Below are 12679 nucleotides of genomic sequence, written 5' to 3' on the forward strand. Positions count from 1 at the left end.
AGGGAGACATAATAGAGAATGGCCGAATGACTAATCTAAGTTGTGTGTACAAATGCAGGAAATCAATGATAGTTTCAACAAGGGGTATGAGTTTCCAAGCAGGAAAAATAAAGGAAGTCTGCTGGAATGATGGCATCTGCTATCAAGGCTTCCTCTCATATAAGAAGACTGTTTTGAATACTGGCCAAGAACATAAAGGGGAATACAGGCATACCCCGGAGACATTGCAGGTTTAGTTCCAGACTACCATAATAAAGCAAGTATAGGCACACCTCAGAAATATTTTGGGTTTGGGTTCCAGACCACCATAATAAAGTACAGTATTTCAGTGAGCCATCATCTTTTTGCTCTTGGAGGGTCTTGAGTTCCATTTTATAAAAAAAAAAAAAAAAAAATGCAACACCTGTGAAGTGCAGTGGAGCAAAGTGCAATAAAACGAGTTATGCCTGTAAGTTAAAATGCTCTAGAAGGCTCAACCTAGGTCTGTTTGTCTCCAAGCAACTCTGCTTAAATATTAACACTTTTCACCTGCATGAAAGTATCCACTTTTTGTTAACTTTTCTGTATGTCTTCCCTCCCAAGTATGTAAGCTCCATGAGCATACTGTCTTGTTCACTGCTGCATCCCTAGTGCCTAAGGAGTGTGCCTGGTATTGAGTAGACTCGCAAATAAGTATTTGTTGCATTAATGCACAAATTGGTGTGTGAAGTGGGACAGTAGACAGAGAAAATAATAGAGCGGGTTTGGGGGTTCAGGAAGTCTTCGAGATAGGTCAAGGTCATTGACTTCAATTCGAAACGTTAACTGTGGTATAAAATCCCAGCCACTTTTCTCAGCCTTGGATCCTCCTCACCACCTGCTCTCACTCAAACTCTTAACACAGGCTTCCAGTCACAAACCTCTCCAACTCCCCGCTAGGAGGAGTCGCCCCTTCTGACCCGGAAACCCTCACTCGCTCTCCTTGATTTCTCTTTCCCTCCCCTCCCCGCCAGGGTGCCGGCAGCCTTCGATTCGCAGTGCTCGCCGGGAATAGAAGTCTTCCCGTTGGAGCCTGTAGAGTTTTACACGTTTCCCAGAACTACACTTCCCAGAGACCCTCGCGGCAGAGGGCGGCTGCGTCAACCGACGGACGGCTGAGGGGCAATGGCGGCGCCCGTGCTGCGCTGGTGCCGTCCTGCAAGGCGTTGGATTTTAGCCAACATTGACCGCGGTCCTCGCCACGGGAGAGGGGCTCCGACTGGGTCCAGGTCCAGCGGGAAAAGGGGACAGAGCTCAGTGGCTCAGCAGCCCCTCGTCACGGCCCAGAAGCCGAGGAAAGGGTATACGATTTCATCCCATACTGCCCAGTCCTGTGTGAGGTGCAACTGCGGGACTGGGAAGATGGTGGCCACTCAGCTCAGCAGTCAGTTTGGACATTCCGTTGAGTGGGTGGGCGTTGGGCTGTAACTTGCAGCCTTGAAAGCACAAAATTTGTCCTCTGTGAGCCCCGCCTCCGCACAGAAACCGCTCTCCTCAAATAGATATACGGTGTATTGGGGGGGAATTCGCAAGTGTAAAGTCGCAGGTGTTTTCAAGTCGAAAGCTACACAGACAGAAGAGTGGATTCAGTCACCTTACTAATCGTCCCAGCAGTGGGGTCTGTGACGCTAGAAGCGGGATCTTACTTAGCTGACATTTAGCATTACTATGGGCCAGCGGAGTTCTCAAGGTGGAAAGGGAGCCTTTACCTATAAGCGCTGGATAGTGGTGGCTTCATGTCCCTAGTCAGGAAGCACCACCTTCTGCGGAGGCCTTTCATGGTGAACATGTTTGTCTAGACACAAGAGGATGCAGCCAATACGAGAAAGCTTCGCTCTGGTTGTGTAGAGAGCTTTGCTTATTTTGCTAGCTATCCCCTGAACAGCTGTTAATTCTTTACTACATAAGACTTAAAACAGTTTCTTTTTAAATACGTAAATATAAGGCACATGTCTAATATTCGGTTAACCCTATGAGATAGTTAGGTTGGCATTACTTGTGCTTCTCAGTTAGAGGAACAGAGGGGGAAAGTGTCTAGAAGATTGATTTCTGTACTTTTCATAAGTTAGATCACCTCACTGCGAATGGAAAGTATTTTTTCTCTCTCTCACATAACGAAACTGAAAAAGTACTTTGAATAATGTTTTAGGGAAATGCAGAATTTCTAACGAAGTCTTCATTTAATTCCTCTCAATTATAGGCGATGCTTCCAAACTGTAAAAAGAAGGAATTAATCTCACGATATTGTAGATATAGAACTTCATATGTTGGAATGATTGAAACAAAATCTAAAACATGTAAACAAAAATCTAGATAATATAGAAAATTGCTTGGGAAAAAAGCAGGATAGGAACAGACAAAGTATGAGAAGAGTATGGTGAATAGACTATCTGCAAATCGGGTTTCAGAGGGACACTTATAAGAACCTGGAGAGACCTGTATATGGGACATTCAAAGATCCAACAGAGGGGTGGTCAGATAAGAGAAATTATAGCTTTTAACAGCTTCTCAGATTTTATAGCCATCAAACATAAGCAACTAAGCAAAAGAACTTGAACCTACATCTGAGTAACTGAAAGTGATTTGGGGACAAAAAAAAAAAAAAAAAAAAAAGCCAAATCTGATGGTTTATTGTTTTCCTGTGCACAAAATTTCCAGGAGTATTATTTAGTTGTGATCGATTACATCCATGTCACTGATAATTTTACTTGTGAGCCATTGTTATAAAAAGGAATTGAAAACATAAACAGAATTTCTCTTTTTAAATAATGAGATGTGCAGCTATTTATTTACCATTATTTCTCTAGTAGAATCCTGACGTTAACTCTAAAAATGTGTACAAGGTCAGCTTTCTTCATTTGCTGAGTGATTAATTCATAAAGGACAGTGAATTTAGAAAAGGCTGCTTTTCACTGAAGTCAGCCAAGCAGACACTACCTGATACCCATTTCTAAATTAAGATGTCAAATTGTTCCTTTCTCTGTGGCCTACTGTTTGTACAGTGAACTCTCTGCCACGTTGTAAATGAATTTTATTTTGCTGGTCTTGTAGGTGTTTATCATGAATTGCTTTTGATTTAATCACTAATACAAGATGACACATTTTTAAATGTAAGGAAATAAAATGTTAATAAGTTAAAAACAAATAGGAAATTAACATTTGTGGCTTAGGCTCATAGAAATTTATGTATGGTGACAGATCTAACTATTGCTTAACCATTGTATCTTTCTCTTTAGTGAACACCAGTGGGCAGCCGTGGTGGGTTTGGAAATTCATGCCCAGATTTCCTCCAACTCGAAACTCTTCTCTGGATCTCAAGTCCACTTTGCAGCACCTCCAAATTCTTTAGTATCTTTTTTTGATGCATCTCTGCCTGGAACTTTGCCGGTAAGATTTTTATTTAATCCTCTTTACATTAGAAAGTGTTTATGTTTTATTGAACATAGATCATGATTTCTTTGTTTTAATATCTTGGCACAGCTCTTAGGAAATATTTGCTTAGGGAACTTTGGATGAAATAGGATGGACTAAATATTTTCTAAAGACCCATCTCTATAAATTTTTTTAAGTCTAAATAGCATGTTTATTCATCCATTTATTCACTCATTTCACATGCATTTTAGAATGTCTACTAAATACCAGACACTGCTATAAACTGGAAAATAAAGATGAGCAATGATCCTTGCTTTTGAGTTCAAAGACTATTTGGGGAAGTGTGTTTTATAAACAAGTAGAGTACTGTGTGATTACTCCTGGGAGGGTAATAGGCAGAGCATGGGACAGGTAATCAGTAAGAGAAGGACTATTATGAGAAATTGGAGTAGGGTATAGTTGGTTAAGAAAGGGTATTGGAAGAGGTGGTATCTGAGAGGCCAGGTAAGAGTTAGGCAGATAAATGAAGGAAGAGGACTTCATGCCAGGGGTCTTGATCCAGCATCTAGAAGGGTTTTAGGAATCTGGAGAAGGTGCTGTGTGTAAATTAATCAAGAGTCCAGAGACGAAACATAATTTTGGAAGGCTGTGGGGGGCCAGAGAAGACTTAGCTAAAGGAACCAAGTTCTTCTGTCTCTCTGGACCCCTTGCTTTTTATTAACACAAATTGTCCTAAAGCAAGGTAGATATATCAAAGGTCAGGGTTTAGTACACAGAATCCATTGTCAGATTTGGGGAACTACCTAAGGCTGTTCAGGTGTTTGGCCAGCAGGAGGCAATAACATGTAGATTGAAATGCCCTCAGCTGTCTGGCAGCAAGCAATCATTTATGCCTCCTTTTCAGGTTTGGGGAAATGCCCTCAGCCATTTCCAGATGATTCAGCCCTGCTGACATGCTGGAATTGGCTTTTGGCAACTCCAGTTAAAGGAAACAACAGCATATATATCACATGATATTATAGTATGAGGTCAGTAATGATTGTGGTTGTTGAAAATTAAGAAGTGGTCAAAATGGGAAAAAAATTCAACCACAATATACATTAAATACTCATTTATCTACTTATTTCACTTAAGCCCAAGGAATGACTGGGTCTAGCGTACTCATCAGCAAAATTTTAGCATATACTTTCATAGAATTGGCTGAATTTCAACCAACTCTAGGATGGAAGGAACAGTGTGACTATTGGTGCTAATAAATGGCTCAAAGTCTGTCTAGAACATATAGTTTTGGAGGTGGCGTTTCCTTTCATCCTTAGAGAATATGTATATATGGTGGTGAAGAGGGGTGGGAGGATTATCGTAGGTGAATTCCATACATTTAAATCCAAATGAAAGCTGGTTGAACTGAGCGCTGGAAGGCGTGTCAGGACAGAGGTTTACTTTTCTTAGGGTCACTGCCCATAGTGGCAGGTTGTGAGCAGTGCCTCCAATGTGCCTGCTCTTCCAGGGATTTGGTTGTATTGGGACAGTTTATCTCAGAACATTCCCTTACTTGTGCTTTTTTTCCCTGCAAACAGTATCTAAGGTCATCTTCATTTGATATTGGGTCACTCTGGGGGAAGACAGTTAATTTAGAAAAGGCTGCTTTTTCATAAAGGACAGTTATAGGGTGTCTGTCTGCTCCTCCCTCCAGCTTAGAGTATTTGTCTATGGAGAGATTGTTTTTGTCTGAAAACATGCAGTTTTTCAGCTACAAATGCATGAGTTCAGAAGGTAGTGGCAATAGATTGGAAAATTGGCGAGTGCTGAAGAAGAGGTGAGAGAATGAAAGAAGAGGTGAGACAACTCTTTAAAGAAGTTTGGCTATGAAGGAAAAGAGAATGCAGTAGGTACAAGAAGACATGGCATCAAGGGAAATTTTTTATTAGTCCTGATTTCCTTAATATGGAAGAGGCTTGAGAATATTTAAATGTTTAAGTGAGTTATAGTCTGCACTACTGTATTATATACTTAAAAATGTGTTTTAAGAGGGAAGATTTTATGTTACATGTTCTTACTGCAGTAAAATAATTTTCTTAAAATGCTGATGAGCCAATGAAGAAAGGGCAGTTAAAAAGGCATTTGATTAATATGGCATATTGAACATATACATTTAATCTGCCTCTCTGTCCACCCCAAAGAAATTCTACTGAAATAATGGTAAAATAATTTAAAGGTTACAAACGTCCAAGAGAATAGTAGAGAAGACCAAAGTGCGTGAGAGATGGTAGATGGAGAAGGATCTGACTAGCAGAGCAGGCTTCACTCTTCCAGAAGAAAGGGACAGAAAGCCTGCAGAAAGAGACACTAGTGAGAAATGAGATGGTGTGTCCTATGCAGCTTCAGAAAGGGTCAGGATGGAAAGTGCAGAGGGAGGTAAAAACAAAGGGGTCAGTTCAGTCTGCAAACAGAGCAGTTAGACCTAAGGTCCTCTCCCTGACCCTCTGCAGCTATACACTTCCACAGAAATGTATAGTTTAGGGAGAAAGTCAGCTGGCGACACACTCCTCCTGAAGACCCCAGGTAGGCAAAAGGCACTGGGGTCAGACACTTACTGAACTCTGGGGGCTACTCAGTCCTTTTACCTACCCTGTTTGAGGACCTCAAGTGACCTGGAACTGCTATCTCTTCTCTCCCAAGCAGGAATCTGCAGAAACTTGTTCAGAAAGGACATGTCCCTAGGGAAGAATTGGAGGTCAGGGGCAGAGGTTTCTCAGTAAAAAAGTATAACACACATACAAGGAATTAGACAATGGTGGGAGGGGGGGGAGAAAATGAGAGGATCAATCTCATTTTGTCCAACATTTGATTAATAAGAGTTCCAGAAGAGAGAAAATAGACAAGAGGAAACTATCAAACAAATAACACGGATTAATTTCCCAGAACTGATGGACATGTCTCCAAACGGAAAGGGCCTGCCAACAACCCAGAGCAAGGAGTAAAAATAGTCTCTCAGGCCAGGTACATCATCCCAGAGTGCAGGAATGCCAGGGGTAAAGATTAGATACTAAAACTTACGAGAAGAAATGAAAGGTTCAACTGTGTCCAGTATGGCCAGGGGTGAACCTGAGGAGGGGCAGTGAAGGATTAAAGAAGACAGATACATTTAATCTAGGTAGGATCACTGTGCCTGGATGAGGAAACAGTGACACAGCCTGTAAGCTGAAGCTTTATTTTATAGTCAGATCACACAAAGCAAAACAAGGGGAGTGGTCAACCTGTTTACAATGTTCTTGCGAGTTTCAAATCTATTTAGTTATTCAAGCCTTGTTTTGGCAGCACTTGTTGCATCTCCCATAGCCCATTAGCTACCTGGGAACAAGGGTGGACTATAAGGTCAAGCTTAATTGTGCTAGGAGGGCTTTGCCCTTCAAGCTGGGACTTGTATGTGGCTCTGCCACAGGTCAATCCAAGGCTTGACCCTATCGCCGCTCCCTACAAAAGGTCACGTGCAAAGGATGAGGAATCAGAAAGGCATCGGACTTTTTAAAAGCAACACTGAAAGTTCGAAGAGAAGGGAACAGTGCCTTAAAAAAAACCTTAGGGGAAAAAAATAAGTCATTCTAACCTAGGTACCCAGCACTATAAATCAAGTGTGACAGTAAAATAATGGTATTTTCAGACAGGCAGATTCTCCAAAAATTTCCATTATCATGGGGAACTGCTGGAGTAATGGAGAGGTTCCAGACTGGCAGCTCTGCAGCAGGCACAGAGGGCCCAATGGAAGGGGAGGATGGAGGACTCCAGAACAGAGAGGTTTTAAGAAAAAAGAGAGGTGGACTGGGAACAGAAGATAGCTAATGTTTGTGTGGAAAAGAGATTTTACATATAAACTAGAGTCTTTTAGAAGAATAGCAATAGGTAATAAAAAGTGAAGCATATGAAAGAGACCTGTTAACTCCAAGAAAAACTAAATGTTTAAGAAAGGAAACATAGCCATAGTATACTCAACAGTTCAGCAGAGAAACATACTTACATAAACTAATAATAATAATAATAATAATAATAATAATAATAAAGGCACCAACTACTGATTTAACAAAAACTGATATAACTGGGATATTGAAAAATAAGAGAACTAAATTCTTTTCTACCATAACTGGAAGTCATGGTCTAAATCAGTGATGGGCAACCTTTGAGCTTGGTGTGTCAAACTTCACCAAAAAACTGAGCATAACTTGGGTAGTGTGTCACTTTGAGGAAAAAACATTATTTCGCAAATGTTTCATCTTCAGGAGCAGCAAATGTTGCATCCTCGGCATGCGGCCGCCTCAGTGGCCGCGTGTCATCAGAAATGGCTACGCGTGTCAGTGCTGACACGCGTGTCATAGGTTCGCCATCACTGGTCTAAATTGATAAAGCAAGAAAAAAGGATTATAAGACTATACTTTGGAACATTTTTGGCCATATGAGGGGAGGCCTCTTCTTTTTAAATCCTAAATTGGTCGGATGGTTTTTGTTTTCTTTTTTTGGCTATTATTTCTTTCTGCGTTTTCCTTTTTTTTTAAACAAAGTAATGCGTGAAAGGTTTAGAACTCTCAAGAGTCAAAGGTGTTTTCAACCAAGTTTTAAAAAACTTTATCCACACTAATAAAAGAGTAAGATGCAAATTGATTGTACCTTCGTGATGCCCACCAGCCAATCAAGAGTGAGTAGGAAAATTAACCCAACAAAGATGGTGGGTTAATTTGCAAACTCAGGCGCCAAACAGCCAGGGGCAGTGCGGTATACTGGTGTCATCACAATGGCGGCGACGCAGGCGTTCCGTACCGCCCCAGCCACTGGGCAGCATGGGAAGGCGGAAAGGCAGCTCTGGGCTGGAGCGAAAAGGCAGCTCCGGCCGGAGTGAAGGCAGTGCTGGCAGCCAGGGGAAGGAAGGCCCATTCTTGCACAAATCTTCGTGCATCGGGCCTCTAGTATGAAGATAATATTAATAATCAAATATTACCTCAACTGGTTCCTCAGCCTTCTGCAGGTGAAACTTTTCTTTTTTCTTCCCAGAGTCCAAACAGTGATAGATGTACCCATCTGCTCACCCTACCCTGTTCTTAGGAGGAATAAGTTCATCCACATTCTAGATCATTCACACCCAAGCTCATGCATGTCTTGCGTTTCCCTTTTCACCTGAGGGTGAAGTTTCCCATTTCCCCTGAGGGTGAAGTGACCCAACTTTTTGGACTTAAAGTGTAATTCAGCTTATCTTGGAGATGCACTGAGGGACAGCGTATTTCTTTCTTAAATAGAAATATTGTAAAGTAGCAAGCATGAGTAAATCCTTATGAGACAGAGTAAGATATAAAAGTATTGTAAAATATTTCACCTTGTAACTTATACAAATGATCTCTTGTGTAAGTTACAAGGGGAAGAGGAGAGGAGGGGAGGGGAGGGAAGGAGAGGGGAAGAGGAAGAGAGGGAGTGTCTCCAGAGCACAGACAGCTCTCCTACTGTAACTTGAGGGAAGGTGTTCCCCTCTGCCCACTGGTAAAGGCAACTTTTTAGGTTAGGTTGTGGAGGGTTGAGGAAGCTCTCATCTGATTTCTTCCTTTTCTAGCAAACACTATTTCTTACATCTCCCTCTCCTTTTTGGCACTCTTTCCTGCCTATATTAGTATCTCTTGCTTCTGGGTCTTTGGGTGATGCCCTTGCTTCGTTTTCTTGTGCCCCCAAACGTTTCTGTTTCTCCCTAGCTCTTGAGTGATGGTGTAGAATTCTAAATTGACAGTATTTCCCCTCAGCACTTCGAAGACATGATTCCATTGTCCTCAGGCATCTATTACTGCTGATGAGAAGTCTGCATCCTTTGTAGATAATCTGTTTTTTTTTTCCTCTGATAGTTTTACCCAGGATATGTCCAGGTGTGGATTTGTTTTTATTTATTTGGCTCAGAGCTCAGTGTGATTTTTCCACTTGAAGACTCTCCCCTGGACTGTGGAGGTGTCTCTGTGGCATGAATACATGGTGGCCGCTGCCAGGGCCCACTAGGCTTTCTTGAACAAAAGGTTCTATGTTAATTTCTTCATCCCCGGCTGTCACACAGATTGGATAGTGCCAACATCCAAGCCCCACACCCAAGCCAAGTGCAGGGCCAGGGACTCTGATTTTTCAAGTCTCCTTTCACCCATGCTTGAGGTGGGCGGCCTTCTCCATGTTGGCTCCTGCAGCTGGTGGGAGCTATTCTGACTGTCCCGGGAGTTTGTGGTTCCCACCTGCCTACCCCAATGGGCTCACAGCCTTGACTTCTTTTCCTAAGGTGCTTTAAATTAACATCATCTGGTGTCCCTTCAGCCTGATTAACAATAATGATAGCAGCAAAATCAACTAATATTTACTGAGAGCTTGTTATGTGCCAGGCACTGTTCAGGTGCTTTCCTTTTATGTATTCACTTATTTTAACCTCATAACAACTCTGTGAGGCACAGTTCCTGTCATCCCAATTAGAAAGTAAGTGGTGAGGCTGGACAAACCCAGTACAGGCATACCTCGTTTTATTGTGCTTCACTTTATTAAGCTTCACAGATGTTGCAGGGTTGTTGTTGTTTTTTACAAATTGAAGGCAAGATCCTCCACCAGCAAAAATATTACTCGCTTTGTTGCGGTGATGTGGAACCGAACCTACAGTGTCTCTGAGGTGTGTGTGGTCTGGCTTCCAAGTTCACAGTCTTAACCTTTTTGCAGGTCCTCCCTCCTGCAGCCGACTGCTGTGAGCTTCAGAGATTTCCTCTTTTGCTTTTGAGCTTGGCTATGTGTGTTTATTTGTAAATTTATATGTATAAAACCCTAATATGCAAATAGACCGAATGGTGGAACAACTGGTCGCTATGACATACGCTGACCACCAGGGGGCCCGTGCAGAACATGGCGGGCATTGGCAGTAGGTGGCAGAGTATGGAACATGGCGGCCAGCGGCCGCAGTGGGATGGTGGAGCAGGTAAGCAGGGGTGCCAGACCAAGGCAGGGCTCTGGTCACGGTCATCGGGGCGAGCCTCTGGTGGTTACTGAAAATTCTTTGTTCCCACGCGCTGCCATTCTGCCCGGCGCTTGCACCTGCTGCCAGCACCGGCCCCACTTGCACTCACTGCTGGCACCGGAGCCACTGCTCGTACCTGCTGCCGGTGCCTGGCGCCAGCCCCAATTGGTTGGTGCCGTCAGCGGGTGCGAGTGGCAGCTGCCGGTCCCAGTCACCCCTCAGGGCTTCTCCACCTCCCCCTGCTCCTAAGGGGCAATTGGGGCTGGCAGCTGCCTCTCGCACCAGCTGATGGTGCTGGCCCCTCTCGCACCCGCTGCTGGTGCCAGTCCCAGTCACTCCACGCCAGCAGCAGGTGTGAGCGGGGCCGGCACCATCAGCGGCGGCGGGAGCGGGGCTGCTGGCAGATAGGGGACCGGGGGCTGTGGCGGGAGGGGCTGTGTGGGGTCACAGAGGATGGACCTAAACCCGCCTCTGTGCCCACCGCAGCCCACCTTTCCTTTCAAGGTGCACAAATTCGTGCACTGGGCCCCTAGTGCATATATAAATGTCTGTGTTTCTAGATATAATACTCATTTTTATCCCCCATCTCCACCCCCCATTCTGATTTGTGGCACTTCTTCTGAATATTTCTTAGGACCACAGGCATTTTATCTTCTTATTTTACCTTTGGTTTTAGAATTATATGGAATCCCATCATAAATCTTCAGACTGAAAAGGTCATTCAGCCCATTTCCCTGCTTATAGGCAGGATTACAGCTAAACTAAGGACAGCATTCTTTGTTTTTATGGCAGGGATTCAGCCTCACTCATTATTTTGCCCTAGTTTAAAACAAAACAAAAACCTCTTACTCTGATACACAGTTTTCTTTAATTTATTAAACAATTAGTTGTCTATACAGCTATAGACAAGATCCTCGGCTATATGCTTAGACTTAGTTATTTCCTATTTGTCATGTCATTTTAATTTCTCTACTTACAATACTTGGTATATGGATGTGAAATAGGGAGAAAATATATCTGTTTGATAAAATGTCATGGGATTTACAAGTCTATTTGTTTCATAATTTGCCAATGTTTCCAGTAATGGTGCAGTTTTAGTAAGGCATCCAGTTTGTTTGAAATTTATGCATTGCACACACACACATGCTTTGTTATTTGAAATCCTTGCCCCTTGTTGGTGCCAATCCCTGTGCAGGAGAATGCAAAGAGAACATTGTTGCCGATGCCCACTGATAGGTGGTTCACCTGTGGTCAGTAGGTAACTTCTGATCATGTCAGGCTGTGCCACAATGCGATTAATTAGAAACTAGTGACTCTGCCCTTGTTTTGCTTGTCTGGTAGCTCTTATCTACATGTAACACAGAACCCCCTACTAATTATGAATGCTGCTTATTTCCTGGGAAAAGAGCTCTAAAAGCTGTTTTCCACATACATAAACTAGAGTATTCTCTTGTCTTAGGATCAGCCTGTCTTAAAAAGTATTCCGGGCTTTCCATATCAAAGGTGTTTGGAATTGGCCCTGGCAGCTGTGGAATGGAAACTGAAACATTGTTTACCGCATTGTAGAAAACTTTCTTTTATTCACAAGAGTATATAGCACTATTAGCAAGAAGAAGGGGAATAAACAGGGAAACATGCGATGTGAATAAATCTGATGTGATGCCTGCCCTCTGGGAACTAACAAACAACGTGCTTCATGCGGGAGATGTGTTCTGCGGATTGTACCATCAGGGATCTTGTCCCTTAAAGAAATGATAATGTGAATGCTTTTGTAAAGTACTTTGCGATTAATTTATTTTTAAAATTTCTTTTGACAGATTTATTTAAAGCTAGGTAAATCTGCAATATTCTAGCTCTGAACAGAGAAGATATTGTTAATAACTTTTGTTTTGAAGGACCTAATAGATTTAGAAATACTTGACTTGGTTCTAGAGAACATCAGGCTGAAATGCTTTCCTGACCCTTAATTCTAAATTTATTATAAAAGTTATTTTTAACTCAAAGTTTCTACGCAGAATAGAAATTCAAGAAAACAGCAATAGGAAAAAGTATTTAATGCATACATTATGATAAAATCTATATTTACCTCTCTGTCTGTTCACATTTAGATGATGTTTCGTTATTTAAGAAGACAAATATGACAGTTTTCTATTAATTTTTTTTCCATTTCAATGATTTGCTTTAATGTAATCTGTAGAACTTATAATTACATTGTGTTCTCAGACTTTAGTCTTGCCAGTTACTCTCCAAGGTGCTTTTATGTTGTTGTTCTTCTTTATTCAT

The 12679-nt window shown here is 42.3% G+C and overlaps 1 protein-coding gene across 2 annotated transcripts in view; it reads left to right on the forward strand.

Annotated features, from left to right (window-relative positions):
* The first annotated feature begins 1139 nt into the window (after window positions 1–1139).
* The window catches only part of GATB (glutamyl-tRNA amidotransferase subunit B), a 77928-nt gene continuing 66388 nt past the window's right edge, over window positions 1140–12679 (forward strand). For both annotated transcript variants that reach the window (XM_008144046.3, XM_054717688.1), the window contains exons 1-2: window positions 1140–1319; window positions 3255–3405. In XM_008144046.3, the coding sequence (XP_008142268.2) occupies window positions 1144–1319; window positions 3255–3405 (327 nt within the window). In that variant the 5' untranslated portion in view covers window positions 1140–1143. The remainder of the gene's footprint in view (window positions 1320–3254; window positions 3406–12679) is intronic.

Source organism: Eptesicus fuscus, chromosome 6 (assembly GCF_027574615.1).
Source record: "Eptesicus fuscus isolate TK198812 chromosome 6, DD_ASM_mEF_20220401, whole genome shotgun sequence".
Lineage (NCBI taxonomy): Eukaryota > Metazoa > Chordata > Mammalia > Chiroptera > Vespertilionidae > Eptesicus > Eptesicus fuscus.